The following is a 26572-nucleotide window of genomic DNA, read 5'->3' on the forward strand; positions in this document are numbered from 1 at the left end:
GTCTCTTATTATCCTCATTACCCATCCAACAACGGTTTAGGATGACATTTTTACATCACAGAATTTCACATTATCCATGCAGCAGTTATCAATAATATGCTCAAAATCAGTTTTGTCTCACTTTTAGTATGATTGGTGGAAAACACTAACAAGAACAGCAAAAAAAAAAAAAAAAAAAAAAAAAAAACGTGTATGTGGTGGTGATACGCCATACCTATCAGGTGGAGAAGGGCATATGATGCAGAGACTGTAATTGTAATTGTTTAGTAATTGTTTAATGATTTTGTCATGAATTGAAAAAGTAATTGAATAATTTTCTATATAGGAAACTTTTTAGTGTTTTGTACTTGCCCCTGTTGAGATGACAATGCCCAAATCTGCCCAAATTTGGATCAATATGAAATCCAAGAAAACTCTGGACTCTGCCATTGCTTTATTATACCAACAGTTTTGTCATGATTTTTATGAACAGGATGTCAAGGCACAATAGCATTGACTTTGGTGAACTTAGGATCACATCTCTGCTCTTTGTGGATGATTTGGTCTTGCTGGTGCCATTAAAAAGTAAAATCAAACATGTGTTGGGGACGGTTTGCAGCAAAGTTGAAGCAGTCAGGATCAGGGTCAGTACCAGAGGTCGCGCCAGACTTTTTTGTTGTCTGACATTTTGACTGACAGGGTCATAAAAATCCTGTCATAATCTATTTTTACCAGTCACTTTATTTTTTTAAATGATAAGAAGTTCAATAGCATTTCTTTTTCATTCATTTTTAATTAATATTCAGTCCAAAGTTAGCTGAACAGAAAATCCAAACCGTATCCATTTAAAGAAACTTCTGACACTCAACTGCCGTGACATTTTGTATGCGGCAAATTTCATCATATAACATATATACATTATTTGAAATATTAACTATCTTGTAACTATCTATTGCTACATTGCCCATTCTGCTCTATCCAAGCTCATCGCCATTTATTCTTATTAAGCCTGCAATTAAACTAAAACCGCCTTGATTTATTTTGCTTTTTATGGTTGTAGAATTGTCAGAATTGTGCAATGACTGAGTGCTTTTGCACACCATCGGAAAGCTCCGGTTCTCTGCTCTCAGAAACTGTCGGATTTTTCTTTGATCGCACCATTGGTTCAGGAGTTACGGTATGAGAAGCTCTTATTACAAACAAGTGACACACCGGGGACTCTTCTGTGACTGGACGGTCAAAGTGTCAGTAGTCCTACGGAGTTACCGTAATGGCACTGTATATAGGCGCAAAGCTCCGTTTCTCCAGTTCCCGACATTTTTTTTTTTTTTTATAAGTTTCTGTATGTCATAAACGGTCTAGGAGATATCGATATGTAAAGTACGCATGCTGAATCCTGTCGGCGCCGACATCATCGGTGTAAGAGACGTCTTTGCTGTCTTCCCCGGGCTTCATGAACCTGCGGTCTATCCTGTGGGTTGCAGTGCGTCACATAGACATACCGGTATATGTCTATGTGCGTCACTGCAGGCTAACGAGGCTCACTTTCGACGCCACATGGAGCGCCTGATTGTCAACACCCAAGTCCCGCCCCAGCCCTACTTCTGATTGGCTAGTAGGCCTATTGTTAGTGTGGCTGAGAACGAAAGCTGTGCTTCTATTGGATCCAGAGAAATGTCTGTTAGATAAAGCTGGGCGAACCCTCTTTTTTTTCCCGCACTCACACCGGTACGCCGGAGATCTGGCACGGCGCCGGACTGCTATCAGCCCTGTCATTGCCACCAAGTGGTCAGGGGTGTGAATTGCAATCTGTCAAAATGACAGATGGCCTTCAGATTTTTCCGTCACCGTTTAAAAAAACCCGTCAATGACGGAAAATATTCGGTTAACGCGACCTCTGGTCAGTACCTGCAAATGTAAAGCCATAGATGTCTGTAGGAAAAAGGTGGACTGCTCCCTTTGCGGTTGGAAGTGAGTTACTGCCCCAAGTGGATGACATCAGGTATCTTGGGATCTTGTTCATGATGGAGCAGGAGATGGACAGACAACAGATCTTCCATGGTTGTTATACTTGACGATCGTGGTGAAGAGGGAGCTGACCCTGAAGGCAATTCCCTCTTCATCCCTCTTCAACCTTCCCCTATGCTCATGAGCCTTGAATAATGGCCAGATAATGAGATCCTACAGTCACAAGCTTTAGATTGTGACCAAAAGAATGATATTATGGATACAAGTGGCTAAAATTAGCTGCTTTCACATGATGGTTGGGCTCACTCATAGAAATAAGCTCAGGACGTCAGGCGTCTATGGCAGTGGTTCCCTGCTGGTCCTCAAGGACCCCCTGTCCTGCAGGTTTTTGTTGCAGTTCTGCTCTTTCACACCTGTTCCAGTTAAGGGCCTCATGCTGATTGGTTGAAATAGATCTACCTGAAGAGGGCGTGCATGAAGGTGCATGAACCTTAATTGGGTCAGGTGTGCGAAAGCAGAGCTGGAACAAAAGCCTGCAGGAAAGGGGGGCCTTGAGGACTGGGGTGGGAACCACTGGTCTATGGGATACCTCAGGGTCTCCCAAAAGGAGTGGACGAATGTGGCTGAGGAAAGGGACATTCAGGCTGCCTTCCTTGGCATACCACCACAACATGGATTTTCATAACTGGGCGAACTGAATGTATTTCATGTCAAAGCAATGAAAACTCAAACACAGCCATACATATTAATGTTGTGCCAACTGCATGACATGTTTGCAAAACAACTGAATTACAGTGTAGTATGACATTATAGAAATAGCACCATATGCACTGAGTAGTGTGAGTGGGAGAGAAAAACCGTCTGATAGACCAATCTAAATAAGACACAGGACTATACTACAGAGACACTGAGGTATTCATACGCCAAAATATTATACAGTATGTTGTATTGAGTATGCAGTGTAATTGTAATGGGATAGAGATGAATTGTACTGTTTATTTTATACGTAGTTCACCAGGGGGAGCAATTGGATGCAAGGGTTAGTCAACTTTCATATCAATGACACAAATGCACTCCCTGTTCTTTCTGTAGCTTAAGGATCCATGTGCCGCTTTGCTTTCTTGTGTGGTATGTAATTAATCTCATTAGGACCAATTCTTTAAACTAGTTTGTAATGGGAGGCTGTCCATCACTGAAGCTGTTGAGACAGGTAAATACTTCACTCCTTGCAGAACCGGTTGTGGCTCTGCTTTTCATTGGACTCCTGGCTCAGAGGAGCAGCAGCTATGCCTATAAAAGCAGGAGATCCCATCGGTGTTGTAGGGCAGCAGCTCCTCAGAGCAACAGAGCAACATCCAGACGTCCACAGGCTACGGAGGACGAGACACACTGACAACATGAAAACTATTTCAGCCTTCATGCTGGTGCTGAGCCACCTGGCAATCAGTCATGGTAATTCACCATCAGATGTTTCATATTTTTCTTCCTCAAATATCCACCCTTTAAAACATCTCTTCGCTTTAGCTTTTATCATCTTCACATCAGTGATGATTTTCTCTCCACAGCCTGGAAATGCCAGGAGGTCCTGGGGGTGAACCATGCAACACAGATTGATGCTGGACTAGGACTTGTGGCAGTGACAGACAAATCTCATCATTCTCATCTACTGAGTGGATCCCACTGGTACAATCTGCCTGGCAATAACCTCAGGCACGTCTCAGTGGGACACGCCGGGATCTGGGGCGTCGACACCAAGTCCAAAGTCCACAGGCTCCAGGGTGGAGCATGGACAAATGTCCCAGGTATGATGGGGCAATTTTTTTACTATTACTTTACTTAATTGTCCTCCCATTTGCTCTTGACATCCTTTTCTCCACTTGTTTTGAATTGGCCTTTTGATTTTATCACTAAATGCATCACAAACCCGTAGCTCTTTGATTTCCCTTGCTACCAGGTACCCTGACACAGGTGGACGCTGGAGGAAACGCCTACGCTGTCGGAGTCTTGAACAACTTCAACAGCTACTGTCTGAGCAATAGCTACACCTGGGGCTTGAACCATGTAGCTCAGTTCCCCTGGACAACTTTGGGAACAAGTTTGCACTACTACAGCTGCGGGTTCCACGGATGCTGGGCCGTCGACTCTGCGTACCGGGTCTACTACACGAGGGTGGGAACCTGTGAAAACTCAGTGTCTTTTTCCTTTTAACTGTAGTATCGAGTGCATTCAGCTTGCACTTGTGTCATTACAACAGCTCCTGGCAGTCACACTGATGCAGTCTTGTGTTTCTCTTTCCAGCAAGTGTCACAGTTCAGCTGCTCACACCCTCACTGGACGCTGGTCAGGGGGCTGCGCTTGAAAATGATTGAGGTGGGCAGCGACGGGACCGTCTTTGGAGTGACCCCATCTGGTCAGGTCTACGAAAGGTGAGCTGATACTGCACAGAAATTGGCAAAAAAAACACCTGATACCACCTGAGACTTTGCTCTTTATTGTGACTGTGGGGATAATGAGGTCACCACTGAAACAAGGTGAGCCAAAAATACCCATGTCACTCTGTAAATGTGATAACGGTAAACACTTTTTTTCTGCACATGATAACAGAACACTCGCTAAAAATGGGCTCAAGGGTATAATGATTTTCAAAACATACAGAGAGTAATGCAGAAAATAACATAAACCTGTCGGCCCGCATAAATGATGAAGGCACCTGTTGGACCAGCCAATAGCAAGATGCATCATACCTTAAGTTTTAATCAAAGTAGTACTGATTGGAATTTGTGTTGGAGAGCAGCATTTTCAGTGATTTAACTGTGCATTTACCTTTATTATGATCATTTTATTCCCCTTTTTTTAAGTTGAGGTAATAATCAATTGTCGCTTTTTGCTGCCAACCTCAACCTGACCACTGAGAGTGAGTGTAGCTGTAACCACAGCTACACTCACTCTCAGTGGTCAAGTTGCTGATTTCTACATTTCTCTCTTCTCTCATAGAGCCGGTATCGACGCATCGGTTCCACTTGGGCTCCGATGGACCAACGTCCCAATGTGCGTGTCCATCAGGCACGTGAGCTACGACCTGGGCCACCTCTGGGCTGTGTCCCACTCCGGTCTCATCCTGCGGTGCACAAAATCTCCGATTGTGAATCCACTGGTTGTTCAGCCACCAGGGGTTGTTGATACACCACCTTTATCACCATTAGTGTAAAGTATTTAAGTGGCTTTTTTGAGTGATTTCTAGGCAACATGGGATGGTTTCTGTAGTTCTTCTTGTCTATTTTGGCTGTAAATTTATTACATTTCCTTACAGATGAATGTAATAGTTTATTGTTTAAGGTGTATTGATGTGATGTGTTGCTATGTAAGGCCTGAGGAGCTGGACTTCTGTTCTTTTTGGCCCTCCTGATTTCACCCGGGGGTTTTGGGTGTGTTGTTTGAGTTGTTAAATGTCAGTTACTTGCCCTCATCCCTTACCTTTCTGTTAATATGATTAACTGTTGAGGACTTTGTAAACTTGCACCTTACCACACAGCTGGGTAGAGAAGAGTTGCCATTTTTGTTTAACTCTCCTTTCTCCTGTGTTTTGTGTGTTGATAGAGAGTTAGGTTGAGCATCATAACCCTCTCCTTTTGTGGGCAGCTATTGTAATTTGGTTTCTAGTTGAGGATGTTTGCCTGAGCTTTGAAGGCTTGTATTAAAAGATTGGAAACTTGAACATACTAACTCTTTAAATCCTTATCCTGTTTCACTCTTTTTTCCCTGGACCTATTTGGGGTTTTAACAAAACATCATCAAGTTTGATGTACACAATGAATCAATTATTTAATAAACATATATTCAAATTGAACTAATCTACTGCTGTTGTTGCCATTCTCTTTCTTTCTCATTGCAGTTCTGACATTTGACAATCCATAGGATTCACAAATAAATATGACAGAGCCAGAAAAAAAAGACACTTGATAAATATGATTGCAGTAGCCACCATTTATGATGATGTTTGCAACTAGCCACTACCTAACAGCTTTAAGTAGATACAGTATCATCAAAATAAAAAAATAAATAGATAAATGAAACTGGATCAGCTATGTCAGTGGGGGAATAAAAATGTAAAGAGGTATTAGACAAGGATGCCCATTATCATTGTTACTGTTTGCTCTTTTCATAGAGCTGCACCCTCATCATATTGTTAATGCTGACAGAATAATCAACATGTTATCACACCTTCCTTCAGTCCATAATCTGATCAAGGGGTGTCATGATGTAGTGGCATTAACAATAGCTGTGATATTTAAAACATGAAATATTGATATTATGTTAATAAATGGGCGGCACGGTGGTGCAGTGGTTAGCACTGTCGCCTCACAGTGAGAAGGTCCTGGGTTCGATTCCCACCCAAGGTCATTTCTATGTGGAGTTTGCATGTTCTCCCCGTGTCTGCGTGGGTTTCCTCTGGGACTCTGGTTTCCTCCCACCGTCCAAAGACATGCAGGTTAGGTGAATTGGAGAAGCTAAATTGCCCCTAGGTATGACTGTGTGTGTGAATGTCAGTGTTTGTCTGTCTGCCCTGTGATGGACTGGCGACCTGTCCAGGGTGTTTCACTGCCTTCACCCTATGAGCGCTGGGATTGGCTCCAGCACCCCCCTGCGACCCTAGTGAGGATAAGCAGTTTAGAAGATGAATGAATGTTAATAAATATTGTGTAAATAATTTTGTACACAGTCTCTCCACCTCCCTACAATCATATTTTTGAGTGCAATTCATTTGCCAAAAAAGGGAGAAAATGCACATTAAAAAATGTTGAAAATGAATTTGACTGATTTTGTCTTGTCCATGATGAAAATCTGATATGATTACAACCCTAATCTGATCAGGTGCCAATCAATAGGCTGTCCGTTCAGTTAACTGGTTCTGCTTTGGACAAAAAGACCATTTAATTCACTCTCCACAGATAAAACAATCATCCAGTTTTATTGAAAAAAAAAAAAAAAATTGGACCAATGGAATAAATGTCTTATGATGAGAGGTCAAACAATGAATAACTAGTAGCACTTGATAATCACCATCATAAATCAATAGTAAATTGATGGTTGTTTATTGTTGCAAACATTTGATTATTATTAATATTACTTGTTAGTATTTGTTAATGATTGCCAATGTATTTTTTAAACCTTTAAGAAATTACTTACAAAACATCGAGAAATATAACCTAGATGTGTAGACCAGATATTTGCAATACTCTAATAACTATTAAAAAGACAAATATTAACCAAAAACAAAGTGTCAGTCATCACTTGCAACTTTATAATAGCCATCCTAATAATGATTGTAGACAATTTACGAACCAGTTACTCATTAACAAAGTGTTACAAAGATCTGGCCCATCTATCTATGTAATGTTTGCAGATGTTTTACAAATGACTCCTTAAAGGTTAACAATATACAAAAGGTTATAATATGTGCAACAATAAACCATCACTAGTTTACAATGTAAACGTTATTAATTTATCATTTCATTGTTTGTTAACTTAAAATAAGTATTAACTAAAGTTTAATTAACTATTATTTTTTACCAGTTATTAATGATGGTTATTATATTATAAAGAGTTATAAAATTACAAAATAACTTCCAATGAAGGATCTACCATTCGCTGACTAACTGGAAAAGAATCACAGCTGCCTCAAAGCCAGTAAATTAAATAGTATAGTAAATTAGTGAATTAGAATAGTAAATTAAATACTTGACAGCACTTTTGCGTCTGCTCACATGCCCACCCAGTCTGTCATGCAAATTTTCTCCTCCAGCTCTACTTTTGCACACCTGATCAGGTGTAGTTTCCTCTGTTTACTACTTTGAAATATAGACATATAAAAGGAATAAATCAGTTCAGTTCAATCAGTGTGATGACGATGGATGGGTTATACATTCAGAAATACTGCGCGAGAGAAAGGCATTCCTCTGTGGCCGCCAGCGAGAATGTTGTGTTACCACATAGCTCTCTGTTACGTGGTGAAGATAATGTCTGTAGGGCAGGAATCATTTAAACACCACTCTCTGTTATGTTGGAGGGATCATGCGCACAGTCTGAGTTGTGTAATTACATGCTTAACTATTACAATTTTAACTGGTTCCTTGAATAAAATGTTGATTCCACAATAAAATGCTACGTATGAAACTCTGCGAAAGGCTATGCGAAGAACTCTTTTAGGTTTTTAATGTTCTTACAAACACTGTCCCAGGGCACTGTGCATTGAATGTTTGCACATCACAGGGTTTCACTAAGACGATTTTGAGAAAAGTTCTGCAGAGGCCCCACTGCATATTCCCTGCGATGCACTTCAAACAATTTCAGCATGTTTTCCCAAATTTATTTTCCACAAGTTCCCTCTGGATTTGTTCTACTATCAAAGTCCTTTTCTTATAATATGCTTAGTGCTCAAAGCCCTCTGAGGCCTTTCCTGACAACCACCTGTTATTATCCTGATTACACACAGAAACTATTAGAATGCAGTTTTCATGCATTTTTTGCCTTTTTGAGATTTTGTTGTCATTTTCAATTGAGAAATCAGCTTCATCAATCATCTTTCATGATTATTTGATTGATGATTTACATATTTGATGCTCTGCTGATGCTGATGGTCTTCAAATCCTTGCAAGTGAAAGCTCAGTTTCTACAATATCACAAAATGTGTTGATTCAGTGTAGTTTTGTAATGTCAGAGGTAGCTCCATTTAAGAGACACTAATCTCTTTGCTGCTGTAAATCCTACAAACCAATGTGATCTTTCTGCACCTGTTAAACTCAGGCCAGGATCATCATGGTTCATCATGGATCCTTAGGGAACATAGGATTGTATTGCCAGTGACAGTAATTAGCTGACTTGCTAAAAAGTACAATGACAGGAGAGATAGCAGAGTGAGAGAAAGAACCTATAGCATTTTGAGTAAAGAACAAATTTGTAATTTACAAATGTATGTTAATCCAATTTTAAGCTGTAAGACTACTTCTGTGTGTCCTCATCTGGAAACTTTATGTAGTTATCATTTTGTCCTATAGGTTTGCCAAGTCTCAGTTTTGAGTCAGATCCTCAGACATACATGTGATGACAATTTTCCTCTAATTGGTCACATGCTACACCAATTTGGTGGGGCATAAATACTTTGAAGCACACAGGTGATTCAAAATTTGCCTCTATAGTGACTTGGCCAACCACACCCGTTAAGTAGAAAGGAAACGTGCTGCAAACTGCTGATCTCCATCTTAAATATAATCAGTCAGGCAGTTAGTGTATTGTTTAAACATGGTTAAACAATGTGTTGTGTGTTGCCTTTTGAAATCCCATGTGAGCTACAGGGTATGTGATTTAACCATGTTTAAACAATGTGTTGTGTGTTGCCTATTGAAATCCCATGTGAGCTACAGGGTTTCTGATCTGGAAAGATGTAGCATCAATATGCTTTTATTATATGACTACAGTGGAATGCCTTAGATATTCTAAAAGTCCAATTATGGTGAACACCTGAAGTGTATGCTGCAAATTTTTAACACTTAAAAAATACATCAAATAATTGTCTGTTTAGGGAACTTTTTGGGGATTCCCTTGTTTAAGTTACAGTGCACAATATGCAAGGCCTGAATATCAAACCCCAAAATGCCAAGAAAATGTAAAGTATGAAGTCATGAAAGTCATGAAAACTATGAAGATTTTTTGGTATTTAATTTTATTTAAATCTTTTCTTTCTTTACATGAGGTCCATGCTGTTTTGCAAGTTAACAGAAACTAGGCCATAACCAGTTACAAGAATTAATTTTTCAAAACTTTGAATAAAACCAAAAGTAATAAAACAGGAAAATGCTGTTCAACCAAATTGTCATACACAAAATGCAATCAAATTCTCAAACCAATAAAACATGTTCCCAAACTGAATAGATCAACCGTAGCAGAATGACTGAGCCCCAGTGAACAGAGCAGCTCCATAAAGGCATGGCTGGCAAGTTTGGCGTGGAAGAACTTGACTGGCCCGCACAGAGCCCCGACCTCAACCCTATCCAACACCTTTGGGATCAACTAGAACAAAGACTGTGAGCTGGGCCCTCTCACCAACAGTATAGAAGCTGTTGTAGCTGAAATGGGGGACCAACTCCATATTAATGCCTATGGATTTAGTATGGAATGTCAGAAAAGCTCCTGTAGTTTAAGGATCCACATTTTGCTTTGTTTTCTTGTGTGGTATGTAATTCATCTAGTCAGCACTTTTCCCAATTGCAGCAACTTCCTTTTTCAATTATTTTGTAATGGGAGGCTTTGCATCACTTAAGCTGTTGAGACAGATAAATACGTCACTGCTTGCAGAACCGGTTGTTGCCCTGCTTTTAATTGGACTCAAGCTCAGAGGAGGAGTAGCTATGCCTATAAAAGCAGGAGATCCCATCGGTGTTGTAGGGCAGCAGCTCCTCAGAGCAACAGAGCAACATCCAGACATCCACAGGCTACGGAGGAAGAGACACACTTACAACATGAAAACTATTGCAGCTTTCGTGCTGGTGCTGAGCCACCTGGCAATCAGTCATGGTAAGTCACCATCAGGTGTTTTATATTTTTCTTCCTCAAATATCCACCATTTAAAACATCTCTTTGCTTTAGCTTTTATCATCTTCACATCAGTGATGATTTTCTCTCCACAGCCTGGGAATGCTATGAGGTCCTGGGGGTGAACCATGCAACACAGATTGATGCTGGACTGGGACTTGTGGTGGCGACAGACAGATCCCATCGTTCTCATCTACTGAGTGGATCCAACTGGTACAATCTGCCTGGCAATAACCTCAGGCACGTCTCAGTGGGACACGCCGGGATCTGGGGCGTCGACACCAAGTCCAAAGTCCACAGGCTCCAGGGTGGAGCATGGACAAATGTCCCCGGTAAAAAACATTTACATTTTGTTAGATGCATAACTCAGTATCGCAGCATGTTAGCTGTCTGACTGAACTACTGATGTTTGCAAAGTCAGGTTTACAGAGTTGTGTGCTTTTCTTTGAATTCAGGTCACCTGAGGCAGGTGGATGCTGGAGGAAACGCTTTTGCTGTGGGAGTTGGCAACACCTACAACAGCTACTGTTTGAGCAATAGCTACACTTGGGGCTTGAACCATCTGGCTCAGTATCCATGGACCTCGTACCACAGAGGTTTGAAGTACCACAGCTGCGGTTACTTCGGATGCTGGGCAATCGACCCATCATACCGGGTCTACTTCACAAGGGTGAGATGCTGATTGCAGAGCCTGTAAAAACTATTCTTTCCTGCCTGATTTCTGAACTTCTGTAAGCATAATTTGGATGAAACTTGGAGGAAAGATGGATTTTTACCTTTGAAAAATGATTGGCCAACAACCCTAACCCTAACCCTAACCCAACATCATAATGCTACCAATCTCAGCCCATTTCAGTTGTTGAACAAAAAGAAACTGATCGGCGTGTTGTTAGAGCACATTGAACTCTGAAGTTGCCGTGTGTTTCTCTTCACAGCAACTGTCACAGTTCAGCTGCGTCAATCCCCAGTGGACCCTGGTCAGTGGACTGCCCTTCAAAGTGATTGAGGTGGGCAGCGACGGAAGCGTCTTTGGAGTGACCCCAACTGGCCAAGTTTACCAAAGGTGAGCTGATACTGCACATAATCTTACAATGGGACTGGCGTCTTCAACCTTGATACAGCCTCTCAATATATGAAGTGAAGCAGGCATGGATTATTTAAGTTGGTGGGCAAGTGGCTGCACAGCCACACATGCTCCCAAAGATCTCATTCCTGATTTCTACACCTCTCTCTTCTCTCTCAGAACTGGTATCGACGCATCGGTTCCACAAGGGCTCAGTTGGGTCCGTGTCCCCGTGTGTGTGTCCATCAGGCACGTGAGCTACGACCTGGGCCAACTCTGGGCCGTGTCCCACTCCGGGCTCATCCTGCGGTGCATAAATTCTCCGGTTGTGAATCCACCGGTTGTTGATCCACAAGGGGTTGTTGATACACCAACTTCAACACCAACAGAGGTGTAAAGTATTAAAGTATTTAAGTGGCATTTTTTAATGATTTCCAGGTTTCTAGGCATTATGGAATGGTTTCTGTAGTTCTTCCTGTCTACTTTGGCTGTAAACTATTACACACCCCCATAGGATAATATACCAGCTGATTGTTTAAACCTTTACGCTGTGTCGCACTCTCATTCCCACTCGATCTGAGGTGCACAAAGTCACCAACTGTACACAAACCTTAACACATGGGTCTATTTTTGTCACCCAAGTCATGGGAGTTTTAGTTGCAGATCATTATTTAAGTTTGTGTGATTTCCATGCTTATTTATATGCAATATGGAGTGCTTTTTGTGGTTCTTCCTGTCTGTTTTGGCTGTAAACACATCACCTTTCTTGAGACGGTTTTCTATGCATAATGATTTAATAAACCTCTATTGAAGTTAAACAAAAATAATTGTTTGCACTCTGTTGTTTTCTTGTTGCACTGCTGTCATTTCCATCACATTGGTTGTTGGCGGCTACAAACTATGGTTAACTAGCTGACAAAATGACACCATCTAAACACAAAATGGATCAAATACAACAGATATATAAAATAATCAAATTTAAGGAGGCACGAGACAAGGTAGCCCATTATCACCGTTGCTGTTTGCTCTTTTTGTTGAGATGCATTTCTTTGACTGGGCAATACAACAAACATTCAAACAATAAAACCATAAGAAGGTCTGCCATTCTCAAACATCAAACACCTTGGAATACATGTCTTAAATGAACTAAATAAAGATAACAAATCATTGCTTCAGATGAAACATGGTTGAAGATGGAAAAAACAAATCACCAGATAGGATGATCATTCATTAATTCACTCATTCATTTTCCACAGTCCATCACCAACAGGTTCATCATCTTATTCAAATAACCAACTGCAGAGTTAGTCTTCCTGTGTCAGTTTCACAGTATGTTGGGAAAACATAGAATCAATAGTTAAATATTTTTTGCAACTATTTTGTCTCAACATACCTCTTATGCAGACAAAGCAGTACAACTAGAACACACCCCTCATAGTTGTCAAACAACCAGTAATTGTGTAGATTTGTCATTCAATGACAAATCTACACACACGGCTGCTTCAAAGCTATGCTGTCATACAACATTGCCAATATGATGGAGAGCAAGTGAAACACTTCACTGCTCATGCACTCATTGGTAACCACACCACGTTGATCAATAACAATGCTATAATATTTCCCATACAGCGGCAGAGAGGAGTAACCACCTTTGAACGTCTTTTCAATGATGGTTTATGTGACCTACAACATACTACAGGAGAGAGATGCAACTTTGCACACTACTGACACTTTCAGTATCTCCATGTAATAAAATAAGCCATGAAAGTAAACTAGACAGCAATACATTCCCATGTTGCCCTAATGCAAATACCATAAGCAGTTTTTGTTCAGGCGCTCTTGCTTTTTCCCGCATATCAGGTTTTTTTTGGTTGAAATTCTTCATCATGCTGTCTGAGATCCTTGGCTTCAGCTTTCCCATTTGTCTGTCTGTGTCTCGGTCTCACAGCTGGGTGATGTGCTACTTAAGCATCCCCTGAGATACAAACTTTAATGCTCATTTCAATGATGATTGTTTAGTTTTTACTCAATAGGCAAGAAAAAAATATGCATTTGTGAAAAGGGTCCCTCTATCCCTTTTCACATGAACACAATCCCTAAGGGTGAAGAGTTTGGAGTTGTTTCCCTTTAAAATGTTGTTGGTATTTAAATGTTCACAATGCTCTGGTTCGAACCAGGCTTCAGAGGCGATTCCCCTGTCTTGATTACCTCTCCCCCTAATGATGATTTAGTCCAATAAGGGTGGAGCCAGGCGGGTACATAAAGTCAAGTCGAGTCAGTGTGAGTTTGGTTGTTTCTGGTATAGCAGAATGCTGTAAAGCTGTGCATGTCAGTATTTTTTGGTTTGGTTTATTTGTTCCTTGTTAATTTTCCTGGGCCTTCTGTTTCTCTCCTCTGTTTGATTGTTGTTTATGGTTAATAAAACCACTGCCTCTTTGCATGCCATTATTCAATTCAACATCATTTTTTTCACTTGCCCCCAGTGACAGACAGCCACACTACAATCCCACATCCACAACCAGTAATGCCACAGTATCTATAATAAGTTGTCTCTATTTTTCAGCGAGTCACTTTTCAAAACACTTGCAGCAAATCTAAAGGACAATAGTCAGTTGTTTTCGTTTCTTAAAAATCGCAGTTTTGCCTTGTTTCATCAGCACAGTGGAGAGAGACAGGAAAGACAGAGTGGAGAGAGGGAATGCCATGAAGCAAAGGACCCAGGACAGAGTCAAACTCAGGTTGCTATGATAAGGACTAACCCTACAAGAAGCCACCACTAATCCTCTATAATTTCTGTGCAGCTAATTTGTTATTTTCCCTCCTCCAGCAATTAAATGTCTTCAAGCTATATCATTGTGCCCTCCCCCAAATGTTAAGACTTCCACATTGTCGAGTTTATGAATCTAATGTTTCCGCTGGGTCCTGGCAGTTGAAAACTCACAAAATGTGTTGATCTAATGTAGTTTTGTAACACCAGAGGTGGTTTCCACCTAAAAGCCAGTCATTTCTTTGCAGCTGTCAATCCAGCAAACCACTGTGAAATTTCTCCACCTGTTAAATTCAGGTCAGGATCATCATGGATCATCATGGATCCTCAGGGAACATAAGATTGTCTTTGATGAGTAGTATAGTTTATATAGTATTTTGAGTATATAAAGTACAAATGGGGTAGTTGTTATGATTCATTGCAATTCATTTTTAAGTTGTAAAATCAATTGTATGTTGTCCTCATCTGGAGATTTCATGTAGTCTCCTGCAGTGATGAGATTGCAAAGAGAAAAGATGGTCTGCTTAGTATACCAGATGAAGCTGTCTAAGATCTTACTATGTATAACAAGTATAAAATATAGATGCTAACATTACTATACAGTCAGAATAGACTAAAAAAGCAAGAAACATGTAAACACAAAAAAGTTTTACCTTCTAACACATATTTAGCGGCACTCATTCTTGAACGGTAATGTTAGAATGGCTTTAGATATGTTTTATTTTTTCCTTTAGGTTTACCTAAAGTCTCAGTCTTGAGTCAGATGCTCAGACATACATGTGATGATAATTTTCCTCTAATTGGTCACGTGCCACACCAGTTTGGTGGGGCACAAAGGTAATCAAAATTTGTCTCTGTAGCGACTTGGCCAACCACACCCATTTAGTAAAAAGGAAGCGTGTTGCTCTCCACCCTAAATATTATCAGGCAGGTAGTTAGTGTATTGTTTTAACCATGTTTCCTATGGAATCATGTGTGTGTCCCATGTGAGCTATAGGGTTTCTGATCTGGAAAGATGTAGCATCAATATGCTTTTATTATCTGTCTACAGATAAGACAAGAGGTCCATGCTGTTTTGCAAGTAAAAGTAAATGACAAGTTTCAAGAACTCATTTTAAGAATTAATTTTTCAAGGCTTTAAATGAAACTTTTCACCGTAAATTCTGTTCAACCAAATGTTCATATATATGATCAAACCCTCAAAGCAGTGAAGACTTGCTCCAAAAACTGTAGCAGTAACTCTCCAGCATCTACTGTATCTAGGAGGGACATCAAATTATTTAGGTGGAGACCAGAAACTTTCCAATACCACAGGGAAAAGAATTCGATTGTGACTGCAAATTTAATATTTTCTCAAAGAGGATGAGTGGAGTTTTGCTGCAAACAGTTTTGGCTGTTGTGTTGTTGTTGTGTGGCCACTGTTGTGCGGCCACTGTTCATGGTCGGCTCAGTGCCTGCTAACTGTATTTTTGTACCAAAGTACTGAAAACTCACAGTTTTGTTGATATTGGACACTGTTGTGCTCACAGCATGAAATGTTTTGGAAAACTGATCAATGTTTGTGAGTGTCTGGAACACTGTCTGTGTGAAAAACAGAAAGAACAATTGTATTTTTGCAGATTTGCTTTAATGGTTTGGGATACAATGACCAGTTTTTTTTTCAAGTTCCAAAACTTCCAATGCAAATGTTGAAACAATTCATAAAAACTGTGAGATACTGCAACCTATAGGTATTCAGCTATGCTATTCACACCTTAATATATTAAATTATGTTTTATTGGTGATCACTATGTGTTATATTACCGGTATATAACTGTATTAGGATAGTGAAGAGGTGTACTGTTTTTATATTTAAAGGTTGGCACTGCAATGGTTCAAGTCAATCCATTGACAAAGTTACTTTTCATATTAACACAATATGACACAACAGGTGCCACGTGTTCTTTGTATAGTTTAAGGTTCCACGTGTTGCTTTGTTTTCATCTGTGGTATGTAATTCATCTAATTAGTACTTTTCTCAATTACAGCAATTTCCTTTTTAAAGTACTTCATCACTGAAGCTGTTGAATACCTTACCACTTGCAGAACCGGTTGTGGCCCTGCTTTTGATTGGACTCCTGGCTCAGAGGAGCAGCAGCTACGCCTATAAAAGCAGGAGATCCCATCGGTGTTGTAGGGCAGCAGCTCCTCAGAGCAACAGAGCAACATCCAGACATCCACAGGCTACAGAGGAAGAGACACACTGACAACATGAAAACTATTACAGCCTTCATGCTGGTGCTGAGCCAGATGGCAATCAGTCATGGTAAGTCACCATCAGTTGTTTTACATTTTTCTTCAAAGGACATATCCACCATTAAAAACATCTCTTCTCTTTAGCTTTTATCATCTTCACATCAGTGATGGTTTTCTCTCCACAGCCGCCTGGGAATGCAATGAGGTCCTGGGGGTGAACCATGCAACACAGATTGATGCTGGACTGGGACTTGTGGTGGCGACAGACAGATCCCATCATTCTCATCTACTGAGTGGATCCAACTGGTACAATCTGCCTGGCAATAACCTCAGGCACGTCTCAGTGGGACACGCCGGGATCTGGGGCGTTGACACCAAGTCCAAAGTCCACAGGCTCCAGGGTGGAACATGGACAAATGTCCCAGGTAAAAAAACATTTACATTTTGTCAGAGGCATAACTCAGTATTGCAGCATGTTAGCTGTCTGACTGAACTACTGATGTTTGCAAAGTCAGGTTTACAAAGTTGCCCTGTGTGCTTTTCCTTGAATTCAGGTCACCTGAGGCAGGTGGACGCTGGAGGAAACGCTTTTGCTGTGGGAGTTGGCAACACCTACAACAGCTACTGTTTGAGCAATAGCTACACTTGGGGCTTGAACCATCTGGCTCAGTATCCATGGACCTCGTACCACAGAGGTTTGATTTACCACAGCTGCGGTTACTTCGGATGCTGGGCAATTGACTCATTATACCGGGTCTACTTCACAAGGGTGAGACGCTGATTGCAGAGCCTGTAAAACCTATTCTTTCCTGCCTGATTTCTGAACTTCTGTAAGCATCATTTGGATGAAACTTGTAGGAAAGATGGATTTTTACCTTTGAAAAATGATTGGCCAACAACCCTAACCCTAACCCTAACCCTAACCCAACATCATAATGCTACCAATCTCAGCCCATTTCAGTTGTTGAACCTCTAGGAAATGATGCATTTTTATACTGATATCCAGTATCCACAAAAAGAAACTGATCGGCGTGTAGTTCGAGCACATTCAACTCTGAAGTTGCCATGTGTTTCTCTTCACAGCAACTGTCACAGTTCAGCTGCGTCAATCCCCAGTGGACCCTGGTCAATGGACTGCCCTTCAAAATGATTGAGGTGGGCAGCGACGGAAGCGTCTTCGGAGTGACCCCAACTGGCCAAGTCTACCAAAGGTGAGCTGATACTGCACATAATCTTGCAACATCATAACACCTGAGAGGGCGTTCTTTATCAAAACTGTGGTTGTAACAGATAGATACAAGGCGTGCTGTGGTACCTGCAGTAGCCTGTTCTGTAACTGTAGAAAGACATATTCCACAAATAATATATTCAGTGGTTTAGCTTCTGCTGTATTCAAAGCCATAATGACTGAGAATGCTGCAGAATACCCACATAATGATCAACTCTTGGAGCAGGCAATAAAGAAACATCATCCTGTCATTTATAATCACAATGGGACTGGCAGTGTTGCAATGGCACTCTTTGAAAGTTTGACCTTCTTGTGATAGCACCTCTATCAGGACAACCACCCTTTCACGTTTTGTCAAAAGTCCTCCGGTGGTGTCTTTCGTCAGAACTGCACCAGTGAGGCTGAAACATCAAAAGACAATTTAGGTTATTTTCTAAAGCTCTGCACTCTTTGTTGTGGAGCTTAACATACCCCCAGTTCATTAGGCATGCTTTTCTCAAATACAAAAAAAACAAAAAAACATATCCCTTAACACAAAAACACTGCACACTGCAATTTAAAGTCAGTTGTTGGAGATTATGTTTGCCCTCTGAATGCGTAGTGGAGAGCAGCGTCTCCAGTGACTTGGTGATCAATCAAATTTGCCTCTCTTGATGAGAGGTGGTAATTAATTATTCCCTTTATGCTGGCATCTTCAACCTTTACGCAGCCTCTTATTATATGAAGTGAAGCAGGCATGGATTATTTAAGGTGGTGAGCGAGTGACTGCACAGCCACACATGCTCCCAAGGATCTCATTCCTGATTTCTACATCTCTCTCTTCTCTCTCAGAACTGGTATCAACGCATCGGTTCCACAAGGGCTCAGTTGGGTCCGTGTCCCCATGTGTGTGTCCATCAGGCATGTGAGCTACGACCTGGGCCAACTCTGGGCCGTGTCCCACTCCGGGCTCATCCTGCGGTGCATAAATTCTCCGATTGTGAATCCACCGGTTGTTGATCCACAAGGGGTTGTTGATACACTAATGGTTGTTAATCCACCAACTTCAACACCAACAGAGGTGTAAAGTATTAAAGTATTTAAGTGGTATTTTTGAATGATTTCCAGGTTTCTAGGCATTATGGAGTGGTTTCTGTAGTTCTTCCTGTCTACTTTGGCTGTAAACTATTACACACCCCCATAGGCTAATATACCAGCTGATTGTTTAAACCTTTAGGCCGTGTCCCACTCTCAGTCCCACTCGATCTGAGGTGCACAAAGTCACCAACTGTACACAAACCCTAACAAATGGGTCTATTTTTGTCACTCAAGTCATGGGAGTTTTAGTTGCAGATCATTATTTAAGTTTGAGTGATTTCCATGCTTATTTATATGCAATATGGAGTGCTTTTGTGGTTCTTCCTGTCTTTTACCTGTAAACACATCACCTTTCTTGACTTTCTTGAGTGTTCTGTGTATAATGCATAAATGATTTAATAAACCTATATTTAAGTTAAACAAAAATCATTGTTTCCACCCTGTTGCTTTCTTGTTGCAGTGCTGTTCTTTCCCAAACTCTAGGCTTCATTAATAAATATTTAACAGCGCTTCAGAGGGATACCTCTAAAATACATTTGACAATATGACTAACATGCAAAGGCAAATAAACCCTGAGAGCAGGATCGATCGCATAATTATTCCACTGGAACGGCTGGAATAAAATTATTTAAAATGAAAAAGACATCCTGGAAATGAGTGAGTGCTTTGTAGTTGTTTTAGCTGGTTGTTAGCTGCTTATATAATGGAGATTTGTATCGGTCCATTAGCCTGTCCTTCAGTACCCTCAGTGATGTTTTACAGTTTGCAGATGAAGCTCCAACTATAAATGCGGTCATCATTTTAAAAAGTTGTCTTACTGTGCACAGATGAGCCAAGTGAGCATCACAGGTGCACTGCAACCACAGATCTAACTTTTACAAAAGCCCATAACTCCCACACTGTAAGCAAGGCTACCACAAAACATGCTGTACTTTTTTTTTTTTTTTTTTTTTTGCTAATTAGCATTTCATTGCTGGCGAGTTGGTGCTATGAAACCTTTATGAACTTAATTATATAAACTGAAAAATGTAGTCATCAGCCTAGAGACAAGACTGTTCTCCTTAGTTTCTGAAAAGTTGTTTGCTGTATTATTTTCTCTTAATTTCAGAGGCAGAAACAGCAGAAAAGAAAGTCCGTCTTCCCATTTTTGCAGCAAGAAAAGGGCTGAGTTTCACTTGACAAGAAGAAAATAATTGTGTAACATATCGTCATCATAGTCATATATTTGGTCTTCACAGTTGAAACACCTGTAGGAGTTTTATGTTGTGTTATGTTAGACACCAAATGAGGGAATATCTTCTGGAAGAAAGGCGCTCCATCCCTCCAGTAGAGATCCAGAGACTTGGAGGATCTCGACACTGAAGCGCTGAAGCTGCTCTGGCGGCTCCTGGTGGCCCAACACCTGACCAAGATGCTTTATTTTGTTTTTTCCTGCAACAATTTGAAATCTGAGGAGATTCACTTTACTCTTTCAAAAACCCAGGAAAAAAGCCAGGAAGCAATTTGGCAAGAAGTGACCCCCCAAAATTAACAGGGCATTAGTAAAAAGTTAAAGAAAAGAAAAAAGAAAATGACCCCAAAATTAGAAAAAAAGGAAAAGATCTGAAATTACACACACACACACACACACACACACATGCACAAACAAACAAGAAAATGAACCCGACCTCGAAATGATATTCATAGAAAATATTTATATACTTTCCTGGACTTTCTCCTTTAAAAAAAAAATAATAATATAATAATTATAATTTATAATTTAAGGTAAGTTTCTTTTCTTTTTCTTTTTCTTTTTTCTTTCTTTCTTTCTTTTTTTTTTTTTTTTCTTTTTTTTTTTTTTTTTTACCAATTTCATACTACTGGTTGAGTCATTTCTTGTTGTTCAATGCCTATTCTCCATGTCTTTAGAAAAAGTCAGTCATTTTGCTCAGGTCTCAGAGGGTTAAATGCCTCTGAAAAGCATTCACCTTCCTTTCTCAAGCATTAAACAACAGGAAATCTGATGGTAATCCAGGTTTCAAAAGGCTGATTTGTCACCTGCCAGTAGATCACAGTAACATGCTGAAATAATATTGTGACTGGCAAATATTATAGACAAACGATAATATTTTTTTTTTTTAAACAAAGTTTCCATCCCTCCCATCCAGAGTGTACAGTGTATCAGCTGTGCTCCACTGCTCCACTGCCTTCGACCAACAGGGGAAGGGCTTAAAGGCTTAATTCCCCTTTTCACAATATTCTAAATTTGAAAGCAAGTCTACCTTATCAGACCAGACCACAGCACAACAAACCCTTTAAAGGTATATCTCTTTTCATATTTTCAAGTTCAAGTTCAGGTTTATTTCGAGCCCAGTATTGCTATTTACAGTCTCAAAGGGCTTTACATGCCCACAAGTTTACAACAAACAGGACGACACCCCCTGACTTAATCCTCATGGCAGATAAGCAAAAAGTAAGAACTCCCCAAAAAACCCAGCAGAACTGGGAAAAAATGGAAGAAATGTTGAGAAAGAGCACAGAGAGAGGAGACCCCATCCCTGGTCGGGCAGGTGTCGACCCAGTGAGCAAATTACAAACATTACAGTCATAAAGCAAATGCAAGAAAACACAAACAGACAAGTCGAAGACCAGCCACAGAGCAGCCGCAGAAGCCAGGACAAGGGGGATGAGGATGATGAGGGCATGCATACTCGAGAATAAAAAACACACACACACACAAACGATGAAGAAGGAAGGAGGACAATATTAGTGGGACCAAGATAAAGAACCAACTGCATAAATTCATGAATGCTGCAAAGCCAATGGCAGTGGAAGGTGCAGGAGTAAGTGAGGCCAGCAGGGGGAGCAGGACCAACCCTAACCCTAACCTCTGGAGAATTTACAAAACTTGTGGGTGCAAGCTGATTCAATAGGCTATTTTGCATATCATCTTGATTGAGTCTATTTTGTATGTGTGTGTGTGTGTGTGTGTGCGTGTGTAAAAAACTCCACAAATCGTTTGCTGTAAAAGAACTAGTTGTTTTGGTTGCTTGCACGAATTGCAGTGGCATCATCATCCTGTTACTGCTTTGCAAACTGAGCAGGTATATTGACTGTCCTTACAAAAATTTCCCTTATGCGGATTGTGTTTTGCGGTTAGTGTTCTCAGATAAAACTTCCTTCTTAAATAGGAGGAAGTGTCATGCAGGACTTTTTTAAAAACATGATATTTTTTTGGTATGTCTGCTTGATTTGGCAGTGACCGTAGAGAGAGACAGGAAAGGCAGGGGAGAGAGACAGAGAGAGCGACATGCAGCAAATGGTGTGAGGTCAGATTTGAGCCCAGGACGTGTGGTACGCGCTCTACCAGGTAATTTAATGGAAAATCAGTAATTGAAAAAATAAAAAAAATAGCCTGAATAAACAGAATAAAATGCAGACTGTCCTCAGTTATAGGAAATTTCATTCATGGCATAAGTGTTTTGCTCAACACATTCAAAAGAAAAGTGCATTAAATACCCCAACACAAGATTCAAGATTCAAGATTCAAGATTTTTATTTGTCACCAGGGGCATCGTAGTGGGGGGAAAAGCGGGACTGATTACTCAGGGCCACAATGGGGCAGAGGGCCCTCGAAAGGCCTGAAATAAAAAGGTTTGCCTATTGGCCGGCTATACAAGGGCCCAATAAGACTTCTTTTCATTGGGCCCAAAATCCCTGGCGGTGCCCCTGTTTGTCACATGCATGAATGTACAAGTACAGTAGCAGTGATGGTGACAACTCCAGCACTGTGCAAGTAAAATAGATAAAAATAGAAATAAAATAGAAAGTATATATATATACACTCCTATATAGAATCCTATATACAATATACAATATACAATATACAATTACAATAAAAAAAAACATAACAAAACAAAACAAAGAAAAACAATCCAAACTTAGAGGAAATCTTGGAGGACTGACCTTTAAAAGAAAAACCTGCTTGTCAAGTCTCTTCTCTCAGCAGTACAAATCTGATATGATTATTGGTAAAAAGGTGCAGAATTACTTTCCAAAATCCCACACAAGCAATGTACCAAAGGCAAACACACACACACACACACACACGCACACAAGAAGATTTTGCATGAAATTTTATAGTTGCACCTGCGTCAGTTTTAAAGGCAAAGTGCAGAACTCTTGACACAAAATTCCACACTGTACAATATTTTGAGATGAAAGTTACAAAATAAAATACATTAAAATTTAAGAACATTACCATTACCTTAGGTCAGACATCATAAAGTCATACAAACCATGGCGTCAAACAAAACAGACCAAAAATTATCATCAAAATCAGCACTGAATTTCAATGGGACAAGTGCCTGTGACTGACGAAATCTCTATCTCTATCGCTATCCATATCCATATCTATCTATATCTATATTTCTATATGTGGGTCTTTCAAACCATGAATGCTGGAGCTATTCCTACAGCTATCTTGGGTCCCGATTTCAGTTTTGATTCGATTTGTTTTGTACATTAGGGAGAAAAAAAAATGCCACCATTTCCAGTGTTCTCTGTATTTTGTCTTATTTGCAAAAAATAACATTTGTCTACTCTGAGTATTTAAAACAAACATTACAATACTTTTAGCTCTGTACTGTGTATTGAACAGTTCATTTTTTACGGTTCAGTTCAGAGTTTCATTCTCAAACAAGGCAACAGTAAACAAGTGATCCTGCAAATGTACAGAATGAAATTATACATTTTGATCCAATGCAGAGAAGCTTGCTTACGATTTTGCACATAAGATGCACAACTATGCCATGAAAACACATTAATACACATTAATAATAAGTTACATGGATCATCTGTGTGTAATTGTAACCGAGTATGGTTGATTTTTTGGATGGCAACTGGTCTCATCTTAATTGAAGTCTCAGGTTTTATTCACCAGCCATGTTAGTCAGTGATGCTGCCAAACCAGTTTACTGTAAATGCCGTAAATGCCCCCAAAAAACCCTAGCTTCCTTGTACTCCTTGTAGAACAGGTTGTAGCTAAATTTTTAACTGGACACAAGGTTAGGATAAACCGCCTATAAAAACAAGACATCCCATCACTCTCGTAAGACCGCAGCTCCATTGGTGAGCAACGTCCAGACATCCTCAGGCAGCAGAGGCAAAGACAACATGCAAACTATTGCAGCCTTCATGCTGGTGCTGTGTCACCTGGGAATCAGCCAAGGTAAGTCACCATAAGATGTTTTATATTTTCATTAGTAAGTGAAATATTTTAAACAGTGAAATATGCATTTTTGGCATGCAATCTTTTCATATGTGTTCATTCAGAGGTTTGCACAATGATCTTTGGTTAAAAAGCCAAGTGTCTTCATGCATTCTCAGTCATAAGGATTTTCTCTCCACAGCCTTGAACTGTACAGAGGCTCCACGGCTGAGCTATGCAACACAGGTCGATGCTGGACTGGGCCAAGTGGTGGCAAGAAACAGGTACAACTGGGGCTATTTGCTGATGAGAAGTTCCTGGTACTCACTGCCCTATATCAGGATCAGGCACGTCTCAGTGGGACATGCAGGGATCTGGGCCGTCGACACCAGCTTTCGCGTCTACCAACTTCAGGGTGGCTCCTGGCAACGTGCCCCAGGTAAAAATGGAAGAGCTGTCTACAGTTTTTATACACCTTCTTTCTAAAGTTGTAAAATGGCTCTGCCCTTGTGAACAAGCAGTTCACAAGGGCAGAGCCATTATCTACAATATATGCAACCCAAAAGATATAAGGAATATCCTACTATCAAAACAACGTGGCACTGCCAAGATACAAGGGCAAGTAAGTAGCAGTCAAGTTTCTTGTCTTAATGTTTTTTGGGTCTTCGCTTTGAGAATTCACAGCTCAAAGAATTAATTTTTCTCCTACCCTAGGTTTCCTGAAGCAGGTGGATGCTGGAGGTAATGTTTTTGCTGTGGGAGTGAGCAGCCAATCCAATGCCTCCTGCCTAAGTACCGGATCCATCTTGTTCTCCGGAAGGACAGATGGATGGACGCAGGTGCGATCAGGTTTGACGTACTACAGCTGCGGCCTCTATGGATGCTGGGGAGTTGGCACGAGAGGCCAGGTCTATGTGACAGAGGTGGGATACTGGTTACACAGCATGTGAGAACAGTATGTCCTTTACTCTCTTGCCCAGTTAGTTAATACTAATCACATTTTGTTTTCATGCTGTCGTGCCCTTCTGCTGACAGAATGTGACACCGAGCAACTGTACCATGTCTGGTTGGACACACGTCCCAGGACTTTCCTTGAAAATGGTTGAGGTGGGCAGTGATGGCAGGGTCTTTGGCGTCACCCTCTCGGGAGAGGTCTACGAAAGGTCAGCCAATACTGCACACAATGACATGTAGTGTATAAAATCACTTAGGAATGAAACTTCCCTCGGAACTGAGCTTGGAGGAGATTGGATTCTTCTGGCACAGCAAAGAAACAGAAATAGAAATATAATGAATCGTCTCCTTTACTGTCATTATGAGTTTTTGCTGGTGAATTTACAGACTTGTACGTCCATCTCTTCTCTCGACAGAACTGGTATCGACAGTGCTCGTCGGCAGGGGCTCAGATGGACCCAACACCCCATGTGCATGTCCATGGTTCATGTGAGCTACGATCTGGGTCGTCTCTGGGTCGTGTCCACCTCTGGTCTCATGATGCAGTGTACAATCTAGTATCAGAGCTTGGCAAATGCTTAATTCTCTGCAGTAACTCTTGATGTTTTTCATATCTGCACCATCAGATTGGATTTGTATGTCCAGACTTAACCAACCTGACTGCATTGGTTTCTATTGTAATAACACTGGTATCAGTAACTGTATATACTGATGACACAGCTTTCTATCATGGAAGAATGAAAAATGTATAGACACCTCCCCCCAAAGTGCTAGCCAACGATATATTCCAGCGTCTGTTGGATTGTCATCAGCCACTCTGATGCACTTCCATCACTCTGGATTTGTTGTTATGCTACGCAAAAGACAGTTTGAAATCCAATTTGAGTGGCCAGGGCATCTGGATTGAAATCCCATTAGAATCACATTTCAAAGCACCTGCAAATGTGGTTTGGATCCATTTGCAAAAATTGCATGTGTTTTTTTTTTTTTTTTTTTTTTTTGCCATCTAGACTCTCCAAACTCAATCTAAATACATCCTGAATACGACAAAAAACAGATTCAGGCTGGTGGTCAGGAATTTTTTTAGGCCTGAGAAAACTCCTTAAGCAACTTTTATGAGAGATTTCCAAGCTTTGGGGCAATACGTCTTTCTCCTGTTGTGCTTTTCTGTCTTGGCTGTAAACATGTAACCACTCTTGAGACTCTGCTATCTGCATGCAAAGATTAAATCATTAAAAAAAATAAACATGTTGTCCTCAGTCAGTGGTGCAACCCCCTTCACACACTGTGATCAGCGAGGCAGCTGTATGTAAAACAAAACAATACAAAACAAACAAACAAAAAAACCTGTTGTTGGTTTTTCATTCACTTGCTATTGTCAACAACCTGTCAACTGCTTCACACGTCTTTTGCAACCTGAACGCCTCATTACCTCTAACCTTATTTCTCAGTTACACTTTAGGGCACACTCGACCTCTGCTTCCTGTTGGCTCAATAAGAAACTTTTTTATAAAATAACAATAA

The 26572-nt window shown here is 40.5% G+C and overlaps 3 protein-coding genes and 1 pseudogene across 3 annotated transcripts; all 4 read left to right on the forward strand.

The window, feature by feature from the left end:
- The first annotated feature begins 3233 nt into the window (after positions 1–3233).
- LOC115355598 (fish-egg lectin-like) lies at positions 3234–5155 on the forward strand (annotated as a pseudogene).
- A 5247-nt stretch (positions 5156–10402) lies between these two features.
- LOC115354933 (fish-egg lectin-like) lies at positions 10403–12396 on the forward strand. Its single transcript, XM_030045472.1, has 5 exons — positions 10403–10518; positions 10632–10844; positions 10968–11206; positions 11472–11599; positions 11780–12396. Exons 1-5 carry the CDS (start codon positions 10464–10466, stop codon positions 11994–11996), a joined length of 852 nt encoding a protein of 283 aa, XP_029901332.1. The 5' UTR covers positions 10403–10463; the 3' UTR covers positions 11997–12396.
- Positions 12397–16553: 4157 nt separating this feature from the next.
- Positions 16554–19307, forward strand: LOC115354931 (fish-egg lectin-like). The gene is made up of 5 exons (XM_030045470.1): positions 16554–16671; positions 16787–17026; positions 17156–17370; positions 17685–17812; positions 18661–19307. Exons 1-5 carry the CDS (start codon positions 16617–16619, stop codon positions 18893–18895), a joined length of 873 nt encoding a protein of 290 aa, XP_029901330.1. The 5' UTR covers positions 16554–16616; the 3' UTR covers positions 18896–19307.
- A 4522-nt stretch (positions 19308–23829) lies between these two features.
- On the forward strand, positions 23830–25606 carry LOC115355599 (fish-egg lectin-like). The gene is made up of 6 exons (XM_030046455.1): positions 23830–23863; positions 24008–24115; positions 24297–24533; positions 24809–25017; positions 25130–25257; positions 25465–25606. The coding sequence occupies exons 1-6, from the start codon at positions 23830–23832 to the stop codon at positions 25604–25606; spliced, it is 858 nt and encodes a 285-aa protein (XP_029902315.1).
- Positions 25607–26572: the final 966 nt, after the last annotated feature.

The sequence above is a fragment of the Myripristis murdjan genome, chromosome 23 (assembly GCF_902150065.1).
Source record: "Myripristis murdjan chromosome 23, fMyrMur1.1, whole genome shotgun sequence".
Classification (NCBI taxonomy): Eukaryota; Metazoa; Chordata; class Actinopteri; order Holocentriformes; family Holocentridae; genus Myripristis; species Myripristis murdjan.

Excerpts from the sequence above, each read along its gene's own strand:
- LOC115354933 (XM_030045472.1), top strand. The coding sequence starts at position 10,464 with ATGAAAACTATTGCAGCTTTCGTGCTGGTGCTGAGCCACCTGGCAATC. Across the intron at positions 10,519-10,631 it reads CCACCTGGCAATCAGTCATG|CCTGGGAATGCTATGAGGTC; the intron begins GTAAGTCACCAT and ends TTCTCTCCACAG. Across the intron at positions 11,600-11,779 it reads ACTGGCCAAGTTTACCAAAG|AACTGGTATCGACGCATCGG; the intron begins GTGAGCTGATAC and ends CTTCTCTCTCAG.
- LOC115355599 (XM_030046455.1), top strand. The coding sequence starts at position 23,830 with ATGTTAGTCAGTGATGCTGCCAAACCAGTTTACT. Across the intron at positions 24,116-24,296 it reads TCACCTGGGAATCAGCCAAG|CCTTGAACTGTACAGAGGCT; the intron begins GTAAGTCACCAT and ends TTCTCTCCACAG. Across the intron at positions 24,534-24,808 it reads CTCCTGGCAACGTGCCCCAG|GTTTCCTGAAGCAGGTGGAT; the intron begins GTAAAAATGGAA and ends CTCCTACCCTAG.
- LOC115354931 (XM_030045470.1), top strand. The coding sequence starts at position 16,617 with ATGAAAACTATTACAGCCTTCATGCTGGTGCTGAGCCAGATGGCAATC. Across the intron at positions 16,672-16,786 it reads CCAGATGGCAATCAGTCATG|CCGCCTGGGAATGCAATGAG; the intron begins GTAAGTCACCAT and ends TTCTCTCCACAG. Across the intron at positions 17,027-17,155 it reads AACATGGACAAATGTCCCAG|GTCACCTGAGGCAGGTGGAC; the intron begins GTAAAAAAACAT and ends CCTTGAATTCAG.